We start from the raw sequence: 27,511 nt of genomic DNA on the forward strand, positions 1-27,511 counted from the left end.
TTACATGCGGTCAAAAACTAGGTCAGTAGGTCAAATGATAAAAAATCCTTGTGATCGCTCTGGAGGCCATATTTTTCATGGGATCTGTATGAAAATTGGTCTGAATGTCCATCTTGATGATATCTAGGTCAAGTTTGAAACTGGGTTAACTGCGGTTAAAAACTAGGTCAGTAGGTCAAAAAATAGGCCATATACTTTTAAATGGATCTTCATGAAAATTGGTCAGTATGTTCAACTTGGTGATATGTAGGTCATGTTTGAAACTGGGTCACGTGCCATCAAAAACTAGGTCAGTAGGTCAAATAATAGAAAAATCTTGTGATCTCTCTAGAGGCCATATTTTCATGGGATCTGTATGAAAGTTGGTCTGAATGTTCATCTTGATGATATCTATGTAAAGTTTGAAACTGGGTCACATGCGATTAAAAACTAGGTCATTAGGTCAAATAATAGAAAAACCATGTGACCTCTCTAGAGGCCACATTTTTCATGAGATCTTCATGATAATTGGTGAAAATGTTCATCTTGATGATATCTAGGTCAAGTTCAAAACTGGGTCACGTGCTTTCAAAAACTAGGTCATTAGGTTAAATAATAGAAAAACCTTGTGGCCTCTCTAGAGGCCAAATTTTTCAATGGATCTTCATGAAAATTGATCAGAATGTTTACCTTGATGATATCTAGGTTAAGTTTAAAACTGGGTCACATGAGCTCAAAAACTAGGTCACTATGTCAAATAATAGAAAAAACGACGTCATACTCAGTTCAACACTTGGTCACGCGGGGCAGGTGAGCGATTCAGGACCATCATGGTCCTCTTGTTTATTTTACTAGGCAAATTACTTACCTCACTGGGTCCAGTTCAATAACTCTGACATATAGTTTGTTCAAATTACTCCCACTTTTAGACTTTGAAATTCCTGGTTAAAGGGATTTTGTTGCCGTAGTATCAGTATCCTCGTTTCCATACATACCAACATGATTTCAAATCCAGCAAAATTATTTGAAAGATAGAAAATTGAACTTCAGAAGAAAAGAAGAGTATTCTGAATAAAATTACTTTCCAATAATCCTTGTTAGTAGATTTGCTTTCCTTAAATTTGGATTTACATACTTCTCCGGTACTAGTTACCGGTTTGCACACTAGATACTTGCATTATAAACAGAGCCTTTCAGGTGTAGGTACGGGTATCGAAAAGGTTCTAGCACATGCTTTATCTGAAGGTCTGGGGCAATTCTTTTTACTAACTATAACTATGCACATAATGTTTGTTTAATAACACTTAACTCTGCTGGGCGGCATAAACACATTAAATGCATTAGTGAAATACCACATATATAGCAATCACGTCATTTCTAGAAAATGCCAAATCAATTATTGTAATTCAGCGAAATCGTTCAGACATTAACTGACAAGTTTTTGAAAATGTTACTTATGAATAAATCATATGATATTTTAGTGATAATCTCAACTGGCAGACATTTTCTAAAAAAGAACACCACTAATTGCTGGGAATGGAATGTTCAGCATTATTATAAAAAGAGGTGCAAATGGGCCCAATGCGCTCACCAGAGGAGAACTGTGACATTTAGAACCCTGCTTCTTATCAAGTCAAGTTAGGTGAACATCCATTAGCAATTCATAAAAAGTTGTTTAAAGAGTTTTCTAAATTTTACTGTGGCAGCCAATAAAAGCGACCAAGCAGAGAGGACTTTACAAGGATGCTACAGAGCAAGTTTGGTGGTTATCTATCAAGAAGTTGTTTAATATTTTAAATATTGTTTAGCTCCGACAGCCTTTTAATATAGTCAAGCGAAACAAGTAACGAAAACGCGATATCACGACTGAAACTCTATCACATTGTTCAATGTCTATTTCTCACGAAACAACACACACACTGTATCTTAAATTTCTTCAACATCTCCGACAATCACGAGCAGCTCAGCGTCTACCATAGAAAGTCGCCGCATAATGAGACTGTGGAAACCAAGTTAAGGTTTAGCAGTCAGTATATGACAGAACAAAATAGTTTTTAGTAAATTAACAGCATCTTGACAAACAACTTATCTGTCCAATACATGTTTTACTGTTCTGTCACACAGAGTTGGATACTTAAAATATTCTAAAGGAGTTGTTCACCTTTAAACTGGAAAGTATGCCATTTGTAAAGATGTAAACAAATGTCAAAAACGATGTCACACTTGTATACATAAATGCATGTTACACACACAAAAAAAGCGTAGTGAAAAAAAGTGTGTGTATTCGGGTTTAACGTCTTTTTCAACAATTTTTCAGTCATATAAACGACGGTGTCTACTTGTAGCAGTGAGCACAATGCCCAACTTTATAGTGCTGCCTCACTGGAATATCACGCCGTAGACACGTGGCATAATACCCCACCCAGTCACATTATACTGACACCTGGCTGACCAGTCCTAGCACTATCCCCTTAATGCTGAGCGCAAAGCGAAGAAACTGCTAGTACCATTTTTTACGTCTTTGGTATGACGCGGCCGGGGATCGAACCCACGACCTCCCGCACTCGAAGCGGACGCTCTACCACTAGACTACCGATACTTCTTATTAAACATTTTACTGCTCGTTCTCTCCGCCATAGATTTTATTTTTCTTAAGATGTTCCTGAAATGTTTTTGAATAAAATAAGATTTTAAAAGTCCGCTGCGTGAAAGTTGGGAAGTTAAAACGTGCGTTTTTCAACCAAGTTCACATTGTCTGTTTGTAGGATTTATTTGCAGCCTTTTTTGAACGGCGTGTTGCATTATCAATTGGTTTCAATCCGTTTCAACTGTTTCATAAATAGTTAAATACAATTTTCCCAGGAATCTGGAGATGTTATTTCGAGCCCGACTACATACAACGGTCCATGAAGTGGGAAAGTTGTCAATTTCTTAAGGAGAGTGCCTATTGGTTAGAAACTATAAATACAGGTTGTGTAAGCAGACCGCCATCATAATTGGAGGTCATTACCAAACACAATTAATGTTTATCAAACGCATAAGTGCAAAAACATTTATTTCATGTCCGTACACTTTTAACGTAACTCTGACATTAACTTCATGCATATTTCGACCAACTTAAAATGTCAGAATTAGCCGGGAATAATTGTTGTTTGTTTTTGGGTTTTACGCCCGTTTTTCAAAAGCACTAAACTCTTTTCCCACATTAACTTGCAACCAAACCTATGACCGCTCGAATGACATTAGCACTCCCTTCTGTTTTTTTTTCTATTAATCTGATCACGTCAAAATCAGTTTTTCTTTGGTGTTTCAAAACAAAAAAATATTTCGTTTAGGTTAAGAAAGCGTAATTCAGCGCTATCTAGCGTAACGTCGAACATTATGCTTGACGATGCCACGTCTTTGTGTTCTAAACGTTGACGGTTAACAGCTTGTATGCTGAAGATTTCATTTCGCATCCAGCTTTTCGTCATATTTAAACAATTAAATATCTTCTTGCAGTTCAGAAAAAGGAGTTGATATAACCACTGTCTACTTTTAGTATATTTTCTGATATATTCTTTTCCATCAAAGCTAGAATGAACGCCTTGAAGCAAAGAAATATGTTTAGAGTAAAAATATGGCTAAAATTTTGTCAGCATTTGGCCGTATTAATATCTAATACTCAGATAAAAACTTCCGCTGTTTTTATTTGTATGTGTATTATTTTTTTTCAAATTAGAATAACATGAGTATTATAGCTGGATATAGCCGCTTAAGGTAGTTCTGCACGTTGGGATTGAAACTTTTTCTACAATGTAGAATTTGATTAAACTCTGATTTTTCAAAACTTTGGACTATACTAAAACAATTCAGCAAATAAAAAAATAGGGTCGTGTACTTGATTTTTTGCTAGACTGATTTGAAAAATTTGGACCTCGCACAATTTTTCATAATTGGAGTCTATGGGAAAATCGCAACTTTCATAACATTTTCGCGAATAGGAATTTTTCTACAATGTAGATTTTAATGAAACTTCTCACAGTCCTAAATAAACTATGACCTATAATATGGTGAAATAAAGTGTATAGGTCAGTGTGCTTATTTTTGAGATATCTGGCCATAATTGAAGGGAAGCGCCTATTTCAAGCTAATTGTAAAACATTATTTTGAAGTATTTAACGTGTCAGATGTTTTATATCGTATTTTAACTTTAGAGAGATAGTATCAGTGCCATTTTGATTTTACTAACGGGTTGCCATTGATTTATAAACTGATTTTCATTTCCGTACGCCGAATCCAGGCTTTATGCTACGTCTTTCGGATAAACAACGTTACGCCATAACTTCCGGTTAATCAAACGTGCAGAACTACCTTAATCGCTGTCATTTTCAACTTTAGCTTGAAACAAAACCAGGTGATATGAATGAACTGAAGTATAAAATATAAAAGATTGGTGCCGTTTCCAAACTTTTACGCAAAAATTTAGAATCCGAGTCCCTCGAAACATGATCTCTCAGAGTCTATTTTAAAACAACACTATCAAAATAAATATATATATTATAAAGTAAAATATGTATATTTTTTTTTACCACAGAAAAGAACAATTAGGTCGGGCAACAGGTTATCTCAACATTGGCATACAGCCATTCCCACAATGTTAACTTCCATCTTTTTAAATGAACATTTTAAACCATGAAATATTTTATAAATACACAGAAAACGTCTTGCAAGGCCACATTAGGAACTCCGAAAACACAATTTTGAATTGCATGTGTTGTTGTCATACCGACAATTACGTTTGCTGCTTTTTCTGAACCCCTCCCATTAAGAGGCGAGTAACCCTTCCATCACCTGAAAATTTAGACCTACAAATGCACAAGAGATCACCATTTCATACCTGTATTTCAAAAATTTCCAGGGGAGAGCCCCCGACCCCTAAAATGAGGGCAGTATTTAGTAAATGCTCCCGAGGCCATCATTTCATACCAAGTCGTGTATTTAAAAAATCTAGAGGGGCTGGGGCTCTCTGACCCCATATACATGGGGAGAAGTCCCCGATCCCGTACTTACCCGCTGTCGGCGTAGCGCATCGGCGGTGACTCCTTTCTGGACTGGTGCCCCCACCCGACCCCTAATCAAATATTTTTGAATGAACGACTTATAATTAAACTAGATGCATGTCCACAGGACAAAGGTGTCCCACTCCTGTCACTGAATATGGTTTCATGACTTTATTTTAGTATTTCACATAAGAGTATAAAATTAAATGTATTAATTTAGCGTTTCTTTTTGTTTTTAGTTTCCGCCGTTTATTGAACGCTACCCTGTTTAACACACAACACGCACATACTAATTAAGTTGCCTTGTGTTATCGATTTTCAAAGATGAATGATCGTGTGTCCTTGACGTTTTTACGCGCATTGAACAGAACATGTATAAATTACGTTAAGACTATTATATAGTTGTACCTGGTATGTTTACAGTTTACTGCGCGTGGAAAATACATTTGTGACGTCAGTGATTTACCTTATGTGTAGGCATTTTCATAATTAATGCACCATGCAAAGGCCGAGTAATAATCACGGTTAAATGGTCTGGTTTTTCAGTAAACATACTGGACGTGTGCGTGTATAGTAGGCGTTTTTTTTTTGAGTGAATAAGACACGGTTTAAATGTAATTTTGCCTACGAAAACATAAATTATTCACTTTGACCACTGAAGCATTACGTTAGTGTACCTGCGATGATGTGTATGTTATAAATGTTATTCAATGGATTATTGTAAAACAAACTGATACATTAAATATCTTTCAAAATATAAATATCAAAAGCATTAGGGAATATAGTCAGTGACACTATGGAATATCTTGAAGCATAATACGCTGACTAATCGTTGTGTTACAAGCAATAATTAATAGTGTTTAACCACTACTGTACGTGTACTGGAAATCGTGTTTTCGTTTTCGACTGTACCTTGTAGAAAAAAACAAAAAAAACAAACAAAAAACGATCATTATGTTAAAAGCTTTTGCAAAACTTGCGTTGTTTTTCGTAGTTACAGCAATTGTGTGTATTGTTGTTGGTTTAGCTACCCCCGAATGGTTGTCTAAACCGGGACATTACCAGGGGCTGTGGGACTACTGCTTTTACCTCACTCACACTGGTGGAAAAAAAACGTGTATGAAACTTGAAAAACGGTCAGGTAAGTCCATTTAGAGAAGTTCGTACAAACATCTTGTGATATTGTCATGTAATGATGTATAATTGGGAAAGAATAATGTATTTTTATCTTTCGTTCTGACCAGTTTCATAAAGCAAAATAAATGTAAAGTAACATTATCAGCAATGTCTAAATTCTATTTGATCTTTCCTCATCTTTTCTTTTTCTTCATTGATTGATAAGAGGTTCAATAAGTCGAGTTTTTGCTCTCCGTGTACAAACGTTTATCAATAAGTGAAATATCATTTGTGCCATAAATTGCATTTGTGAGTGACATAGTAATGGTTACCCGGCCCCTATGTACTCTCCTACGCTAAGGGAATAAATGGGGTTACCACCTGGGTCACAAAAAAGATCTAATAAAGTGATTAAATTATTTTATTGTACCAAAATTGACAGGAAAACATTACTTACTGCAGGTCTAGTATATAGCCCAACTTATTATAGGTTGAAGGTCAGTAATTCAAAGCCTTCTTTGTTTCATATAAAAAAACCCGACAACTACAGGTCGTCGTTACGTATCTTTATAGAACATCACTTTTTCCTACACCTATTTTTCATGAAAGTTCTATCACAAATTAACGAAAAACAGGAAAAGAAAATAGAGGGTTAAATAGTTCCTAGTGAAATACTATTAAGTTGTGGTCTGCTACCCTAAAAATGGCGCATATTTGCTTTTGTTAGCTATTTCAATGACATTTTATAAAAAATACATTTCCTATTTTTCAAAATGTTACTTCATTTCTTAAGGTAATACCTTTCTAAAAATGTTAAGAAATTAATTGAATTTATTGCAAAAAAGATTCTGCTCCATAAAATTGTTTCTCCTACTTTTTCTCTCTTGATGCAAGAAAAATGTAAACAAAAGGGAGACCACTACTTCCAACAAAGGGATAAGTTCCAGAATGCATAATTAGTAATGTTTTAGTTACTTCCCCTTTAGTGATGATAGACCATAAAAAATACAGGCAGTGAATAATTGCTTCTCCCTTTGAATTTCATTACTTCCGCTGCGCATGCGCAGTGAGCACTTTACGATTCGAAGTTTTGGAGGCAGATCGCTTGTAAATGCGAGTTGATAATGATTTAATTTCTGCAATAATAAAATAGTTGTGAGGTAATCCATCACCTGTAGGAATTTCTTTTTGTTTGCTGCTGTATTTATGAAAATTGAAAATCATTTCCAACTTTCTATGTTACTAAATAAAAGCAAAGTTTCACCGCCGATTTTGTTCCTAAAGAAAATGTCTTTTCCATAAAAAAAATCACGAGTGTATTTACGAATTTTCAAGGGAGTTGCACTTTCTACTTTCAATCGACGGCCGCCATATTTGTTTACATTAAGAAACATTTTTCATACTCAAAATGTGTTATTTTCACTTACATTGTACAAGTAACCTAAATGCATGAAAAAAATACCAGTTTCAGTTTGATACAATCAATTTTCAAGGTTTTATGGCTTTTTCAGTAACGTATGCTAGCTCGCTAAATTTCCTGGAAAAAAGCTGTCGCGACATCATTTTTGACCACTTTTCCTTGCTTGAGCTTATTTTTGCCATATTTTATCAAGTTTTACCATAAACTGCACTCAGATCACACACTGTTACTGTTAAATATACCCAAACTCACCCCTGACACCTAAAACATACCAATATTTAGTCAATAAATATGCATTTTTTGAAAAAAATACACCCAAAACAGTGATTTTGAAATATTTTTAGTTTTTCTTCTTTTTCTCTGCTAAATTGAACTAAAATTGTCATCTTCTATCATAATCTGGCCAAACTAGCCTGTTTACAGCCACATCTAAACAAGTTTAAATTTTTACCCCTGCACAACTTATAGGTTACATTCTACCAATTCAATTCCTTATTTATTTCATATTAATAACAAAACATTCAGACCTCATTTTCAGCACTTTAGAGCATTTCAATGATATGAAAACCATATATGATCATTTAGTATAACATGTCTTCTTATCAAAAATAGAAAAATATTGACATGTGATGTTGAATATAAGAAAAATAATCTGTTCTGAGAAACATCACCCTCTAAAAATGCCCCCATGAAAACAGCCGTTTAGCAGTTACGCGTAGGTAGACATTTTTGCAAAGAATAAAACTTATTCCAAGAAATTTACAATGAAAATGGTCTAGATCTATTCTCAATACTATAAGCAATAAACAGAAGCCAAAAATGTAACTGTCACCTCCTCATGTCACTCATTATACCAGATTTCATCCATAGCATGGAACTACATTTTGGACTACTTCACATGTAACACTGAGTAGTCACTTCCGGTTTGGTGTAATCCGTCCTTAAAGGTCAAGGTCATTGAAATACCTACTTTTGTCCGCAAAATAAACCCCTACTTTCGGTTTCGATCAGAAAAACTTGCCATGTGGGTGTATGAACATTTCAGGCAGAATGTATTCTAGCAGTGAAAAAGTGTGATTAAAGCACTCGTTCTACACGAATTTGTGCTAGGAATAGGAAAATTATGATCTATTTAATATGGACTTCTTTCGAATCAATTTTGAAATGCTAGGTTTTTCAAACTACTGTATTATTCGTAAGGCACAAAATGGTGCAGATTTGAAACTATATACTTTTTTCCAAAGCGAAAGTACAATGCATTTCAATGGGGGTAAAATTTCAGTTCTATGCCAAAAAAATAACAACAGGGAAATCTACTTCTGTTGACACTTTTACACAGAAAAAAATTTGAAAAAAGTTGTTACATGTCAAATTCCAGGACGATTGTTAACGCCGTTTTCCAACAGCATTTCAATTATATAACTCACGGTGGGCAGTTAACCTAACCAGTGTTCCTGGATTCTGTACTAATACAAACCTGTTTTCCGCAAGTAACCACCAACTTTCCCACATGAATCGGGCCCTCCCTGACCGTGTGATTAAGGTCGCTGACTTACCCCATCGATGTGGGTTCGAGCCTCACTCGGGGCGTTGAATTCTTCATGTGAGGAACCCATCCAGCTGGCTTACGGAAGGTCGGTGGTTCTATCCCGGTGCCCACTCGTGATGAAATAATGCACGGAGGGGCACCTGGGGTCTTTAAACGAAGTATGGAGAGCTGTCCTACTCGACCGTCCGCGTCCGCACTTTGGATAGTTTTGATGCACTTTTACTTTATCTCTGTAATTACTTAATGGATTTGTTTCAGACTTAAAGAAATACTTACTCCTCATCATCACTCACATCATATAGTACGAGGGCCTTAACCCTCATGAACTATCCCCCCTTTTTACTCAGAATTCCAGGTTAAAGTTTTGATGCATTTTCACTCTATCTCAGTTATTTATTTGATTCAGACTAAACATAGTTGTCCCACCTTATCGCTCACATCATATGATACAAGGTTTATTAATCTGGTACCAATATTTCATGAATTATGCCCCGCTTTTACTTAAGACGTTCAGGTTAATTTTGATGCATTTTTTGCTATATCTCAAATGTTACTAAATGTATTTGATTTAAGTCTAAAGTTGTTATTCCATATCATCAACCACATCATATGACACAAGGTGCAAAAACCACTTTTGCACCAATTTTTCCTGAATTATCCCCCCTTTTGCTTAGATTTTTACTTATCTATTGTTCTTATCACTCTTATTATTTTATACTTTTGAAGCCACAAGCTATTGTCCAATATCTTCACTCTTATTGGAGTCATTAAAGACTCTAGTGACAGCTCCACGTTTCTCAAACGTGCCCAGTTTCACTATCCAGTATCGAAAAAGTCGAGCGCTCTGTCTCCTTTGACATCTCTTGCATTCATTTTTCTGAAATAATAAACTGACTAAAAGTTAGGGTTAGTATCACCATTGTTACAAAATATATACATGTAAGATATTTTTCGTTCAAATTTAGTTAATCCGGTATATACCGGAGTCTGTAATATATCACAGTCGCACCAGATCTGTTTTTAGTCACATCCCACTATGATATGGGTCATACATTAGCCGTGGCTGTCCGTTGGCCACGTCGACTTCTTGATTGTTTACAGACTTTATAGCTGAAGGTTCTCAAGATCATAAGGTCTAAAAAAGATTGTTTGTTTCCGGTAACATGCTAAAACAAAGGGTAGGTATAGGTCAGTAATTTTTGTTTTTACTTTTTTTTTTATTAATTAAGTGAGACTTTTTGGAAATTATGTGTAAAAAAATAATGCAAATAATTAAGGCGTCAGTAAGATGATTTCTAACATCACTGACCATGTTTAACATGTTTAACGCATAAAAAGTGTAGTTTTGCAACTTTTTCTTTAAAAGTTGAAACAAACCTTCTCCAAAGCCATCATAACAATTAGGGTCGGACCAAAAATTTAGGGTAGGTCGGGATACCGGAAATAAACTATTTTTAGGTCTAATTATGTCTGCACTTTGAAAAAAAGTATGAACACCCTTGACAATTTCAAATCGTGACTGCATTTGAACCTTTGGGTATAATGTGAAAAAGTCTACACTTTCTGTTTAAATAATGCGATAATAAAGTTGTAAGGAGGGTGGGGGGGGGGGGGTATACTGGTTTCAGGTTGTCTGTCTGTCCGTCCGTCTGTCTGTCTGTCCGTCTGTCCGTAGACACAATCTTGTGCGCACCATCTCTCCTCATCCCCTTGACTCAATTGAAACTTCACATAAGTGATCAGTAACAACAGTAGTAACTGTTGTGCATGGGGCATGTTAGGTTCTGTCAGAAAAAAACTGCAGAGTTAAGGGACTTTGTTTTTTGTTACTATACTATATACATAGACACAATCTTGTGCGCACCATCTCTCATCCCCTTGACCCTTGTACACAATTTAATGAAACTTCACACAAATGATCAGTACTAACCCTAGTTGTGCATGGTGCATGTTTCGTTCTTTAAGATAAATATTCTGCATATTTATGGGACTTTGATTTTTGTTACTATACTATATACATAGACACAATCTTGTGCGCAGCATCTCTCCTCATCCCTTTGACACAATTTAATGAAACTTCACACAAGTGATCAGTCACAACAGTAGTTGTACATGGGGCATGTTAGGTTCTTTCAACAACAAAAATTGCAGAGTTCGTTCTTTTAGATAAATATTCTGCATATTTATGGGACTTTATTTTTTGTTACTATACTGTATACATACAGTCTATATACATACAGTCCACATAATTATGCAATCTTGTGTGCGTCAAATTGCAATGTACTGTGTCAGTGCATATGGGGGTGGGGGGGGGGGGGGGGGTACATTCATCACCGTTAGTGATAGCTCTAGTTTGTTATTTGCGCTCACTTTTTTCAGATTTCGAGGGATGGATACAAGCTGTGCGTGCTTTGGTTATTCTGTCAGTTGTGACGTCACTATTTGACTTGATCCTGTTGATTTTCTATATGAAACGAGATGACGGGCGTACAAACCTTAACAGGATCAGGGCTGCAATCGTAGTTTGTATTTTATCAGGCAAGTAGAGTTTGTACGTTCTAAAAAATGTGTCACTTCTTTATTATTGTGTTCCTTAAGGCCCATACTGCTACCGCTTTATCAACAGACTATGTGTCGTATGGAGTAACACAACTTTTCAGAAACACTTTTCAGTAGCAAATCGCCTTAAAACGTTCTAAATCAGTCATTAAAACATACTAAAATTGTGGGTTGTTGGACTAGTGTGTTTATTCAAAAGGGGTATTTTAGTGCAACAGTTTCGGTTGTACATAGCAAGGAAGGCTTGGGCTCAAAAACAGACTATGTGTCGTATGGAGTAACACAACTTTTCAGAAACACTTTTCAGTAGCAAATCGCCTTAAAACGTTCTAAATCAGTCATTAAAACATACTAAAATTGTGGGTTGTTGGACTAGTGTGTTTATTCAAAAGGGTTATTTTAGTGCAACAGTTTCGGTTGTACATAGCAAGGAAGGCTTGGGCTCAAAAACAGACTATGTGTCGTATGGAGTAACACAACTTTTCAGAAACACTTTTCAGTAGCAAACCGCCTTAAAACATTCTAAATCAGTCATTAAAACATAGTAAAACTGTGGGTTGTTGGACTAGTGTGTTTATTCAAAAGGGTTATTTTAGTGCAACAGTTTCGGTTGTACATAGCAAGGAAGGCTTGGGCTCAAAACCAGATCATTTATGGTAAGAGAAGTGGTAATTTGTAAAGGTATTCTAGACCAAGATTTCATGTACAGTTACTACATATAGTTTAAGTAAGCATGAAATAATCAGGCTTACGTGCGTGAGTTGTACGTTTCGTTAGAGGTAAGAGGGTTGAAAGGAACATTGTTATAACTGCTTCTTTATTTAACATGAGTTACGACCCTTGGTTAGTACATACACAATACACGTATAGCTAAAAGTAAGGCATATACTTCTGGAAAATGATGCTACGTTATAGCATGATATTAATTTAGCAGCAGCACTTACTACGATGGTGATGGTACGATAGTGATGGAGTAATGACACGATGATGATGAGGCGATGTCACGGTGACAAACGTCTTCATCATCGTTTCATCGTTGCAACGTTCCATCATCATCGTTCGCGTCTTCGTAATCTGAACTTCGCTCCGTCACCACCGTGTCCTCGCTCCGTTACCACAGTGTCCTCGCTCCGTTACCTTATTCCGTTGCCACTCGTTCCGTTAGTTCGTTCCGTCACCACCGTGACCTCGCTCCGTTACCCCGCTCCGTCACCACCGTGACCTCTCTTCTTTACCTTGACCCGTTAACACCGTGAACTCGCTTAGTTACCTCGCTCCGTCACCTATGTGACGTCGTGCTATGGTCAGATCGCGTGCACCTCTAAACAAAGTAGCAGCACGATGGCCTTAAAAGAACGCCGCACTTACAAGGGTGCTACGAAAAATCAAATTTGTCATTCCGAGTTGATAATGACCGAGTGTTGTGGCCGATTTCCTCACATTTAATTTGACGTTATCATTAAAATATGTCGTCTAGTAAAACATTAGTCAGACAATTATACGCTGATTATTATTATTATTATTATCATTATTATTATATTTCAGGGGCGCTATGTTTCTCGGCAGTCATAGTTTATGCAGTACAGAAACATAATGGACATTTCAACAAGGGGTACAACTTCTCATGGTCTTTTATACTGACATCTATCGGAGGCGGAGTGATTTCCCTTGTACCAATAGTCTTACTGCTAGAAATACGAAAAAGTCGTATCCTTGGCTCGTACGAGTCCATATAGACATAGGCGGAGCCATTGCTTTCATCTGCAGGACACGATATCATACTGATAGGATCATTTTTAGCTCATCAGAGTTTTTTTTGAAAAGAAAAATGATGAGTTATTGTCCTCACTTGATCGGCGTCAGCGTTGCCTGGATAAGCTTTATATTTAGGTTACTTTTTCTCCTAAACTATCAAAACTGTTGCTTTAAAACTTGCAACACTTTTTCATCAGCAAAAGCTGTCTCTGTACATCAAGAAAAGTAACTCCATCCTGCTTTTTGCCCAGAACAATTGCCCCTTCTGGACTTACAAAATAACATAGGACAATATTTCTAAATTCTATTATACAGAGTAAAAGAAAATCAGATAAGCATCTGCACCCGCAAGACGGTGCTCTTGTTCATAGATGGTTTTACATCGTGAAATTTATTCCTTCAAAGTCATGGTGTTTGACACAAAGTATAGTGGTTTGATTTGCACCGGAAAGAGGTTGAACAGAACTAAACTGGTGTTAACTTTTCCTCCGACCCGTCAGTAGGTCTGGAGTCACAATATTGCAAATGTATGCTTACTGGCCATTTCATTCTAAGGTCTGCCGCTTTGATACTGGAAAAGATACTCGCATTGATGTTTATGCATTTCAGGCTTATCAGTGAGAATTATAAGAGTTATTGCCCTTGGAATGTTTCCGATGTGCGGCTATCTAGAGTAACAGATAGTGATTAACCTGGTTTAAAGAGAGTTACGACCCTTTGTTTTTTATTTTTAGCAAGATTAGATCGCTGTTTTAAGAATGCGGATGCTAATCATCAAATGAATTGCAAACTTGTGCTTAAAGTTTTGATTGAAATACTCAGTTCTTTATTTTATTCTCCCTCTGTGTTTTCCAGTACACCTTTATCTCCTAAAACATTCATATTTAGGATGATCATTCTCCAGGGATAGATATTCAAGTTTATAGATAAATTTCAGGTGTTTGAAGAGATACAATTCAGCTTCTATACATATTGACAAATCAGGAACTGTAATTGTTAGCTCGACTATACGAAGTATAAGGAGAGTTATCCTACTCGCCCCGGCGTCGGCGTCGGCGTCGGCGTCTTTCCGCGTCCCCACCTTGGTTAAAGTTTTGGTGCACTTTCTCTTTTTTTCAACTTATCTCTGTAATTACTTGATGGATTTGATTCAGACTTGAAATACTTATTCCTCATCATCATTCACATCATCTGACACAAGGGCCATAACTCTGGCACCAATATTTCATGAATTATCCCCCCTTTTCACTTAGATTTTCAGGTTTAAGTTTTTATGCACTTTCACTCTATCTCTGTTATTACTGAATGGATTTGATTCAAACTTAAAATAGTTGTTCAGCATCATCACCCACATCATATGACACAAGGTGCGTAACTCTGGCACCATTTTTTCATGAATTATTCCCCCATTTTACTTATAATTTCAGGTTAAAGTTTTGGTGCACTTTCACTCTACCTCTGTTATTACTGAATGGATTTGATTCAAACTTAAAATAGTTGTTCAACATTATCATCCACATCATCTGACACAAGGGCCATAACTCTGGCATCAATATTTCATGAATTATCCCCCCTCTTCACTTAAAATTTCAGGTTAAAGTTTTGGTGCACTTTCACTCTATCTGTTATTACTGAATGGATCTGATTCAAACTTAAACAATTGTTCAACATCATCACCCACATCATATGACACAAGGTGCATAACTCTGGGACCAATTTTTCATGAATTATTTCCCCTTTTTACTTAGAATTTTAGGTTAAAGTTTTGATGCACTTTCACTCTGTCTCTGTTATCACTGAATGGATATGATTCAAACTTAAAAATAGTTGATCAACATCATCACCCACACCATATGACGCAAGGTGCATAACTCTGGCACCAGTTTTTCATTAATTATTCCCCCTTTTTACTTAGAATTAGGTTAAAGTTTTGATGCACTTTCACTCTGTCTCTGTTATTACTGAATGGATTTGATTCAAACTTAAAATAGTTGTTCAACATCATCACCCACACTATATGACACAAGCTGCATAACTTTGGCACCAATATTTAATGAATTATGCCCCTTTTTGCTTAGGATATACTTATATAGTGTTTTGATACATTTTATCTTTACCTCTCTTATTACTTTAAGTTGATATTTTTGACATAGACTCAGGCTATTGTGCAATATCTTCATCCACAATTGGAGTCATTAAACACTCCAGTGACAGCTCTAGTTTCATCAGATGTGCCCAGTTTCACTATCCAGCATCGAAATAGTCGAGCGCGCTGTCTCCTGTGACAGCTCTTGTTTTTAATTACTCCTCATAAAATTAACAAACGTGTTTGTAAATATAGACAGTTCCAAACTGAAAGGGAAGAAGCATTACACCACCGATCCATGCTAAAAAATAATGACAAAATGCAATACATATCCCATATCCATAGCCCTGACCAACCTATAAGCCGGGCCAGTCTATTTTATAAGTACAACAACACTGTTGACCCATTTAAGCGAAGAGTACGGATATGATTGTGTTCTTTTTTAGCTCACCTGTCACATAGTGACAAGGTGAGCTTTTGTGATCACCCTTCGTCCGTCGTCCGTCGTGTGTCCGTGCGTGCGTCCGTCCGTCCGTCAACAATTTCTTGTCTGCACGATAGTGGTTTCAGTTATGATTTTATTTTAACCAAACTTGCACACAACTTGTATCACCATAAGATCTCGGTTCCTTTCTTGAACTGGCCAGATCCCATTATGGGTTCCAGAGTTATGGCCCCTGAAAGGGCCAAAATCAGCTATTTTGACCTTGTCTGCACAATAGCAGCTTTATTTATGATTTGATTTTTACCAAACTGGCACACAACTTGTATCACCATAAGATCTTGGTTCCTTTCTTGAACTGGCCAGATCCCATTATGGGTTCCAGAGTTATGGCCCCTGAAAGGGCCAGAATTAGCTATTTTGACCTTGTCTGCACAATAGCAGCTTCATTTATGATTTGATTTTAACCAAACTTGCACACAACTTGTATCACTATAAGATCTCAGTTCCTTTCTTGAACTGGCTAGATTCCTTTATGGGTTCCAGAGTTATGGCCCCTGAAAGGGCCAGAATTAGCTATTTTGACCTTGTCTGCACAATAGCAGCTTAATTTTTGATTTGAATTTAATCAAACTTGCACAAAACTTGTGTTGCCATAAGATCTCAGTTCCTTTATTGAACCGGCCAGATCCCATAATGGGTTCCAGAGTTATGGCCCCTGAAAGGGCCAAAATTAGCTATTTTGACCTTGTCTGCACAATAGCAACTTCATTTATGATTTGATTTTAACCAAACTTGCACACAACTTGTATCACCACAAGATCTTGGTTCCTTTCTTGAACTGGCCAGATTCCATCATGGGTTCCAGAGTTATGGCCCCTTGAAGGTCCAAAATTGGCTATTTTGGCTTTTGCAGCCATATAGAGACTTCATTTATGGTTTTATTTGATACAAACTTCCAAAATATCTTCAACAACAATAAATCTTGGATTCCATGACAAATCAGATCCAATCGTAGGTTCCAGAGTTATTTTATATCTGATTACCTCCCCTGATTGTAGTCAAAATGGATTTATATCAGTAAGTACTTATAGGACTTACTTGAAATTTCATTATTATCATTAGTTGGACTGAGTCAATCAGGGTAGATAACTATGGACTGATTTTATGTCAAATTACCTCCCTTTATTTCAAATTAAAATGGGTATATCTCCGTAACTAATGAAGATACTGATCTGAAATTTCATTTATGTCAACAGATTTATTTGGCAGATCCTTCTTTTGTTCACTTACAATAATTTTCTTTTTAATTACTTCCCTTTTACGTTAATATAAATAGCTTATTTTTAGAAACTTTTTTATTATTGGCCGTAGGGAAAAACCGAGACCACTTTTCTGTGGTACAACATGGATGGTACCTCCAATTTTTAGGTGTATTTTGACATATCTATACCTTGTAAGAATTTTTTTTTCTTTTTGGTTAAATTTCTTTCCTTTGTTGTTCCTGTCCTTTGGACTTAGATATTTTTTCTGAAGACCTTCTTGTCCTCAAGTGCAATGATAACAGGTGAGCGATATAGGGCCATCATGGCCCTCTTGTTTAAAGAATGAAATGAATGTTACAGAACATTCCAGTTTTCTTGCAAGTGTGCACGTTCTTGTTCTAAAAATAAATGATATGAGCAGGAATCAACTAACAAATAGGAATTTAAGACAAAGACGATAAATGTTAAAATTGAGAAAAGGGAAAGTGAAAGATATTATTTAACAGTAAAGTTGATAATATTATAGAGACATAGACTTAAAGTTTGTAGTCTGAAGGATAGAGATGTCGACAGTGATTTGGTTTGCTTTAAAAGTCGCCTTATGACCAATATGTCTATATGACTCTGAACGCACCCCCATCTCCACCCAAAGAAAAAACAAAACAAAACAAAATAACAAACAAACTAAAAAGGTTTGCTTTAATAATATTATGACTTTACGTGCTTTAATAATATTATGACTTTACGTAATTCGTTTATAAATGCGTCCATTTGTGATATATTTCTGTGATACTGGAAAATATTTACTCATGCATATGTGCACTTTTATTGCACTTTATGCCCTTGTGTGGTTTACTACATTCATCATGTTATACAATGTCGGGAATTTTGATTGTATTTTTTTTTCTTCATTTAGGGAAGGTATCCGCTAGGTGGAAGCGGATGTTTCTACCAAGCTGCATACCTGTACAACAAGACCGAATAAAAAACATGTCTTTCTTCAAAGGTCAAGCGTATTAAATGTGTTATCTTGTGATACTAGATACTAGGGATATTTGTTCGTTTCAGTGCAAGATTGAAATATTAAGATATGCTGTTCATGACAGAACAATATTTTGATCTTACATGTGAAACAAACATTTTTTTCTTTTTATTTCATGTTTTGACTAAATTTTACAGGGTACAGTCTTGTCAGAGACAAATTCATTTGATATATTTTACTCTAACTTATATTTCGATATTTCACTAAAAAGATGTAATAAAATGTGATATTTAACTTTAGGGTTACGCACACTTTTTAGTTTCACTTCACGACAAATGATACATGTATAATAAGCCTTTGCATTTGTATGTCATTTTCTTATGGTTGGGACCTATAAAAATAACCTGCAATTTACGTAATTGTTTCTCCGTATGCTTTCGGCATTCTACGGAATTTCCAGAAAGCCATTATTTCTACAACCGAAGATTAACGAACTGATTAAAACGATTACGTAATTTGACGGAAATTGCCGAGTGTAATTACGCCGGGTCAGCAACTTTAAGGTATCCGATCCGCAAATAAGCAAGTTCTATATAACAGTGCTATCAAAATATGTCATTGATTGATGTCTGGTAAGCTATTAAATATAATTTTGTTATCATTTGAATGTATATATAAAATACATGACAAAAATATATCATAGAATTTTTATTTTTTTACTCTATAGTTTTCAATGATACTTCAACAGAAATCCAGTTATTACAGTGTAAGATTTTTCAATTTACAGTCAAAAAGCATGACTGTAATGACTCTTGCATGTTTTTTATGGTCATCTTATTTACTAATTATTGTTCAGCAGACAGGCCTCTTTCAAATGATACCAAAAAAACAAAAAACAAAAACATAGGGTCAACAGGCATCGAAATGTTACCTATTTGTGGATCGGATACCTTAACATATACTCGTTCCAGCTGGGCAGACTTGTTCTGTATTTTATACGTTTGTTGTAGATTTATGTAAGTAGATACATTGTATGTACATTTTATTTATATATTTACAAAAACAATTGACATAATAAAATGCAAAAAAAAATTGCATAATCTCGTTTGTACAGGCATGCAAATGTGTGTATGTACAATTGTTTTAAGTATGTCTTCAAACAGATGATTTTATCGGGAGACTTTAGATGGGAGATAACTCATCCGGGCATGTTGCTTTGGTGTACCGTGCCGCTTTTGTAGACGTCATTGAGCGCAGCGTTTGTCACAAGTGGTACCAGCTTCGAAACGTTGTTATTAGATAGTGTTAAGAAATGCGAATATGTCTTTCATGGAGAATATAATAAAAATATAAATTATAAGCACTTCTTTGTTGTTGTACATTTACTGAATAAAAATGTAAAGTCCCAACAGAAACAAGATAAAATTAATGGGAAAAAATATAAGTTAAACAACACAAAACAAGAAACAACAGAAAAAAAGAATAATGTTGGTGCTATTTGCTCATTTTTTCTGACTGTTCCTTTAAATCTTTTGTCTTGCTGGTCCATAAAACTACAAATTCTGAAATAAAAAATAAGGACAAAAAATACAATCCCGTACACAGTGAATTTATGAATTCGTTTCTCCCATTTGAAGATAAGCTAGTAATATATATACAAGAACATACAACATGGTACCAGAAATAGACGCTCACAGATTCAAGCCAAAGAACATATGTTGAATAAAGACCGTTCATAAAGCACAAACTATCAACCTCCGGTTTATATAAGAAGCGGTGTAATAATGTACACTTACTAAATTAATGGATTGCTTGTAAATAGTGACTAAATCGAAACTGTTCGTAGGAAGGACCGAGGACTAATAGTTTTGTCTTACTTAGTATATTTAACAGCAAACCATTCAATAAGTGTTTTATTACATGTCTTAAAGAATTACCTCCAACGTTTTTATAATATTTTGAATACGGACCATTCAATAGTTCAGAATAAGGACCGACGATGTATATTAGGAATCCTGTAAAATTGTGACTATTGACCGACAAGCCATTCTATATGAAGTGTTTTATTGTATGATAACTACATATTCACAAATTTCAGTTTTCCTATTTTAACTCCAGCAAAGCAAATCCGTATTTAGCTAGAGACAGGCCAATAGTACAAACTACCGACAAGGTGACATTCTGAGTGATCACGGGTTCTTTCAAATAACTCTTTTATCAATCTTGTTGGTCTCAAAAATCACAAAAAAAGTGCGGATGATATATACTGGTCACCGCGTTACACGACTAACAGAAACGATACAAGAAGGTCAACGACCAGAAAAAATATATACATATTCTATGAGCCACCGTATCTGAGCGGTTTATAGGTCGTTGACTGGATTACTTTGCCCACGCTGCTACGGGTTCGACGCCTTGCTTGAGTGTAGAATTCTTTCATTTCAGGAAGCCACCCAGGCGGCATGCAAAAGGTATGTGCAGAGACCGCATGCCCGGAAGTGCACTTAGGATCCTCGTGATCAAAGCCTATCTCTATATAACGACAATATGTATATTACCATTATTCAATAATGCACGGAGGGGCACCCGGGGTCTTCCTCCACCATCAAAGCTGGAAAGTCGCCATATGACCTATAATTGTGGCGATGCGACGTTAAACCCAACAAAATAAATAAATAAATAAATATTACCATTATTCGATTAATTTACCTTCATAATCAATTTTTCCGTCTTTATTTTTATCTGCGTCCCTCATCATTATGTCAAGTTCTGTTTCTGTTAAAGGTTCACCCATCGTTTTCATTGCTCGCCTGGGAGAAGAAAATAGGTATTTTTTTATCAAATTGTGGTTATTTTTGTCAAGGGTTGTTTCCAGGACTTTACTAATAATACTTTAAAGCAGTTAAGGGGCAGATAATCCAGGCTATATAGGGGATGCATCCAGATATCGGTAATTATAGAGTCAAAACTAAAATCGAAACTAAAATAGGAGATTTAATGTGAAAAAGGCATAATCTTTCACTAACCGATCGTGCTGTCTGTGAAGAATTTCACGTTACATGTATTCCATTCAAGTCGCATAATTGGTCCATATAAAAGGATCTTTTCTTTAATTTGTTTAAAATAGTTTACTGATATTTTATATGCACGTGCTCTAAACGCGTGTAAATTCCGCCCTCTTAGTGCAGTAGGGAGAGCGCATATCTACGGATCGCGGGATCGTAAGTTCGATATAAAGTCTAAGAAATGATTTGTATAAAGACATTGTGTCTAAAATCGTTCGTCCTTCACCTCTGATTTATGTGGGGAAGTTGGGAGTTACCTACTGAGAGCAAGTTTGTACTGGTGCAGAATCCAGGAACACAGACTGGGTGAACTGCCCGCTGTTACATGACTGAAAAACAAAGTCGCGTATAACAAATGACTTGTTTAATAAGGACATACATGTTTGATAAGTTAATTTACACTTAAGAAGCACTCTGTACCTTAATTCGGCCTTCTCTATATAACCGTTCCCGTCCCTGTCAAATATCCGGAATGCTTGCCGGATTTCCTGCCGGGTATCTTGTTCCGACTTGGAATGTTTGAACTGTTTTATAAGGAAACTTCTGAACTCTCCATATTCGATAGTCCCGTTACCTGAAAAATTTGAAAATGATAGAATAGCTGCACATTTGTGTGTTTCGAAAGAGGTTCGCGTGTTTCAAAATTTAACTTTATTTTAACACGTTTAAGATGTTCTTTTATATAAACAAAGAAGGATTTTGCTGTGTATTGTCTTGTCGATTAGGACACGTTTCGCAAAATGACTTATTTTGGTTATTCCGGTTTACTCCCGCATCTTATTCAAAGTTAGTATCCTTTCCTGGTGTAATTCGAACGTGTTAGAATGGAAATAGATTTTAGTTTTGTGTGCTTTATTGGCAAATTAAACACGTTTTTTTCCCCTTCAGGTGCGTCGTAATTAATCACCAATCTGACTTAAGTGCTTGATCTTCTAAACGAAGCGTAATAGGAGATGTACTTTAATCAGATTGATTAATCACTTAAGTATTTTTGCCGTTTTTTTTTCGCTAACAAAGCACGCAAACTAAACTCTTATTTCTCAAATTCATAACCGACACATATATGAACAAAATTAACAAAAATTTACTAAAAAGTTATCATGTAATTGCCGAAGCATTTAGTGTTAAACATCTAACATGAGTCTGCATTACAATAAACAAAAAAAATAACGTTATACATTAACATACGTTACCAGGATATTTTCATAAAAATACGGGAGAGCAATTTTACTCTTATTTTTTCTCACCGTTGGTGTCTATCTGTTTTACAGCTGCTTTTATTTCCTTGTTTGTCATCTGAAAGCCCATTGTCCTCAGGACCTTACCCATCTCAGCAGTGGATATGTTGTTATCGCCATTTTTGTCGAAGAGTTTAAACATTTCTTTGATTTCTGAAATTATTATATTTTGATTTACAATATCTGAAATGATCTATTTCACTGACCTGCAATTCTTAGCTGTGCAACCTCATTTTTAGCTCATCTGATTTTTTTGAAAAAAAAAATGATGAGTTATTGTCATCACTTGATCGGCGTCGGCGTTGCCTGGTTAAGTTTTATGTATAGGTCAGCTTTTTTCCTAAACTATCAAAGCTATTGCTTTAAAACTTGGAACACTTATTCACCTTCATAAGCTAACCCTGTACAGCAAGAAACATAACTCCATTCTGCTTTTTGCAAGATTTATGGCCCCTTTTGTACTTAGAAAATATCAGATTTCTTGGTTAAGTTGTTTAGGTCAGCTTTTCTCCTAAACTATCAAAGCTATTGCTTTCAAACTTGCAACACTTGTTCTCCATCATAAGCTGACTATGTACAGCAAGAAACATAACTCCATCTTGCTTTTTGCAAGATTTATGGCCCCTTTTGGACTTAGAAATTATCAGATTTCTTGGTTTAGTTTTATGTTTAGGTCAACTTTTTCTCTTAAACTATCAAAGCTATTGCTTTGAAACTTGCAACACTTGATCACCATCATAAGCTGACCCTGTACAGCAAGAAACATAACTCCATCCTGCTTTTGCAAGAATTATTGCCCCTTTTGGACTTAGAAAATCTTTTTTTTTTGGTTGAGTATTATGTTTGTCAGCTAGTCAGTTTTTCACCATCATAAGCGGACGCTATACATCAAGAAACATAACTCTATCCTGCTTTTTGCAAGAATGATGGCCATTTTTAGACTTAGAAAATCATGGGTAGGACAACATTTCTATTATACAAAAAAAATCAGATGAGCGTCAGCACCCGCAAGGCAGTCTGGTCAGGATCCATGCTTTTCGCTTTCATAGTCAATTGCAATTAGAGTAACCGTTAGCGAACAACATGGATCCTGACCAGGCTGCGCGGATGCGCAGGCTGGACTGGAACCATGCTGGTCGCAAAGCCACTATGTTAGTTTTAGCATGGCGCGGCTCATTTTATCTTAAAATCTAAGCAGATCACTTGTTTGGCTTGGCTTACGGTGACATGTTGAGCTTTTTGAAATTTCATTTGATTTTTTTAAAGGTTTATAATTTTCTTGTTATATCTAGAAAGTATAAAATTTACACATTTTGCAAAGGTCTTTCAAAAACAAAATCAGTTATTGAAATTATAACTACAAATAGATGCAGGTCAAAAATGGAATGAAAGGCACTTTCCGTATGTAACTTTGGACAGAGGCTTACAGCTAGGGGAAACCATTTTTCTGCTTTTTAGAGGAACTGCAAAAAATATTGCCATCGAGAAGGGAGAGAATTAAGATTTTTTTTTCTCGAATGCGCATGCTATGGTGAAATATTTCACAGATGGTTTTCAGGTTTTCATCAATCAGCAAAGGTAAGTTTTATTCTAATATTCTCTCTGAAAACACTGCTGTAAATACTGCTTCTATAGCTTTAATATTTTTATACCAGGGATACTGAAATTTGGCATCAGCGCATTGAAATAGGCGCCAAAGTCTGAATTAGCATTATTGTACAAATGTCAGATGCTGTCGTTGAAAAATCAAAAGGATATGAAGAAATAGCTTTAAATGAAGTTATGGCTTATATAAGCCCATTTGTTCACTTGGTATACAGCTCAGACAAGGAACCCGTCTGACCGTCCCAAACTTTACGGACGTCTTTTTCTATGGGTAATGGTACTGCATTTCTCTGCGAGAATTAGTCTCAAACTATTTTAATAAACCACTTACCGCCTTCGAACTTTTCTTTTTCTTTGTCTGTTTTTACTTTAGTCCTCTCAGATGCCTGTAAACAAAGGCAGACAGTTTATTTTCATCGTCAGCGTGTAGCTTTAATGTCAATATTTGCATCCTATAGTACCCTTCTTACACTTAGTAAAATATTTCGAACTGGCGAGGCTCGAGCCGGTCCACGTTTATGGACCTGACCGAGGTAATATTCACTCAGGCCGATCCAAGTTTATGAACCTGACCAAGGTGATATTCACCCAGGCCGATCCAAGTTTATAGACCATACCAAGGTGATATTCACCCAGGCCTATCCAAATTTATGAACCTGAACGAGGTGATATACATCCAGGCCTATCCAAGTTTATGAACCTGACCAAAGTGATATTCACCCAGGTCGATCCAAGTTTATAGACCATACCAAGGTGATATTCACCAGGCCGATCAAAGTTTATAGACCATACCAAGGTGATATTCACCCAGGTCGATCCAAGTTTATAGACCATACCAAGATGATATTCACTCAGGCCGATCCAAGATTTTGGACCTGATCGAGGTGATATTTACTCAGGCCTATCCAAGTTTATGAACCTGACCGAGGTGATATTCACCCAGACCTATCCAAATTTATGGACCTGACCGAGGTGATATTCACCCAGGCCTATCCAAGTTTATGGACCTTACAAAGGTGATATTCACCCAGGCCTATCCAATTTTATGGACCTGACCGAGGAGATATTCACCCAGGCTTTTCCAAGTTTACGGACCTGACCAAGGTGATATTCACCCAGGCCTATCCAAGTTTATGGACCATACCAAGGTGATATTCACCCAGGCCTATCCAAATTTATGGACCTGACCGAGGTGATATTCACCCAGGCCTATCCAAGTTTATGGACCATACCAAGGTGATATTCACCCAGGCCTTTCCAAATTTATGGACCTGACCGAGGTGATATTCACCCAGGCCTATCCAAGTTTATGGACCTTACAAAGGTGATATTCACCCAGGCCTATCCGATTTTATGGACCTGACCGAGGAGATATTCACCCAGGCTTTTCCAGGTTTACGGACCTGACCAAGGTGATATTCACCCAGGCCTATCCAAGTTTATGGACCTGACCAAGGTGATATTCACCGTGGCCGATCCGAGTTTATTGACCTGACCGAGGAGACATTCACTCAAGCCGGTCCAAGTTTATGGAACTGACCGAGGTGATATTCACTCAAGCCGATCCAAGTTTATGGACCTTACCAAGGTGATATTCACCCAGGCAAATCCAAGTTTATGGACCTGACCAAGGTGATACTCATCCAGGCCTATCCAAGTTTATGGACTTGACCGAGGTGATGTTCATCGTAACCGACACATTTCTACAAATAGCACATAACGTTTTTAAGCGTTACGCTTATAGAATCAAAACACGACTGGCTGGAGATTGACAGACTTATATTCAAAGAGATAAGCGGAGTTTAGGCGTCATAAATCTTTTGTTATTTTTGGGGATCATGCTTAATAAAATTTACATTTTGAATCAAAGATTGTGATTTAGATAAGTGGAATTGAAAACCTGAAAATGTCACTTTTCCTCGTTTTTCGTAGTAATATCGTTTATCGGCACGATGGCGAGGAATCTACAAATAACTTCTAGCTGTCACACTAAATGAATGGAAAAGTATTTCGTACTAACCTATGTAAAGAAATAACTGACCCTAAAAAGGTTTCATGTGACAACATTGAAGTACCATTGATCCGTATGATATTAATACTTTAACTTTCAGTAAATTAAGCTCCTAAGCGAATAAATCATTGTGACAATAATGGAAACTATTTTTGAATACGTATTTATATACAGATTTTTAATCATCAGTATTACAATGTCAGTCGTATTTACTAACTGCAGTTTTGAAATATCTATTGATAATAACTTTTAAGATTTATCAAGTAAAGGCATTAACATTTTACAATGTCAGCCGCTAGCTTACATATAATTATATAATACAACATGTACATACACAAAAATATACATAACATAACATAACATAACATAACATAACATAACATAACAGATAACATAACATTAACAGATAACATAACATAACATAACATATACATGTACTTTATTTGGCATAAAATGACAAATACACATCTATAGCCAATACAGTTACAAAAACAATCATGTAATGTAAGATGATATACATTAAATCTTAAAGGCATCTTTAAAAAATAATGCAACAAATAAATATGAATTATACCTTTGATAGGCCTAAACAAAATATATACTTATTATTTATTTGCTTGCACTTTTTAATAATGTAATATAACAAGGGAGAGCTTTTCTGGTGTTAGAATACTAGTAGCCCATCCTCTTAGCTTAATAGGGAGACCGCAGATCAAAGGATCACGGGATCTTTAATTCGATTCCCGGGCGAAGTGTATGTTCTCTATGACGATTTGACAAATGAAAATTTGACTAAAGTTAATTCATACCCCACACCCCGCCACTGATTCATGTTGAGCAGTTGGCAGTTACTTACAGAAAATCAGGCTTGTATTTGCACAGAATCCGGGAACACCACAAAAATAACTAATTGAATATTCTTATAAAATGGCCATAAACTGCCATTTACAGTAATAGTGATTCTATATTATCATGTTGTATTGTACAAACTAATATTATTAAAGAATTTGAATTTGATATATCTATTGTCTAATTATATCATGTCTGAAAATGCTTAACCGTAAAACATTCGATCCGGTTCAAAGTTACAAAGTTATCACAAAAAAAGGAGAAAAAATTAAAAGTAAAATGTGGAAAAACAGACGGATCATTCTTACCATTGTCTAATATCTCCGTTGTTAAATGCACAAAATAATAAAGATATACTATGTTAGTCCATTCGTTTAACACTAACACTTGAAGATTTCGTACATTACCATAAAGTCAAATCATTTAATTGTTTGTCTTAAAAGTTCAAATGTATTATGTTCGCTAGTAAATAACAGTTCGTATTATGTATATATTAATAGAGTGGGATTAAAGGTGTACTCTCAATATCCAATGTTACACGACTACTT

General features: G+C 35.8%; 2 protein-coding genes across 2 annotated transcripts; one reads left to right on the forward strand and one right to left on the reverse strand.

The window, feature by feature from the left end:
- The first annotated feature begins 5,405 nt into the window (after window positions 1-5,405).
- Window positions 5,406-18,339, forward strand: LOC123540843 (uncharacterized). Its single transcript, XM_045326159.2, has 3 exons — window positions 5,406-6,162; window positions 11,486-11,644; window positions 13,211-18,339. The coding sequence occupies exons 1-3, from the start codon at window positions 5,976-5,978 to the stop codon at window positions 13,399-13,401; spliced, it is 537 nt and encodes a 178-aa protein (XP_045182094.2). The 5' UTR covers window positions 5,406-5,975; the 3' UTR covers window positions 13,402-18,339.
- LOC123540814 (calmodulin-beta-like) lies at window positions 18,106-27,481 on the reverse strand. Its single transcript, XM_045326122.2, has 6 exons — window positions 27,272-27,481; window positions 24,435-24,489; window positions 22,508-22,651; window positions 21,681-21,834; window positions 20,905-21,005; window positions 18,106-19,757 (listed from the first exon to the last, which is right to left on the reverse strand). The coding sequence occupies exons 1-6, from the start codon at window positions 27,272-27,274 to the stop codon at window positions 19,690-19,692; spliced, it is 525 nt and encodes a 174-aa protein (XP_045182057.2). The 5' UTR covers window positions 27,275-27,481; the 3' UTR covers window positions 18,106-19,689.
- Window positions 27,482-27,511: the final 30 nt, after the last annotated feature.

This window comes from Mercenaria mercenaria, chromosome 16 (genome assembly GCF_021730395.1).
Source record: "Mercenaria mercenaria strain notata chromosome 16, MADL_Memer_1, whole genome shotgun sequence".
Taxonomy (NCBI): domain Eukaryota; kingdom Metazoa; phylum Mollusca; class Bivalvia; order Venerida; family Veneridae; genus Mercenaria; species Mercenaria mercenaria.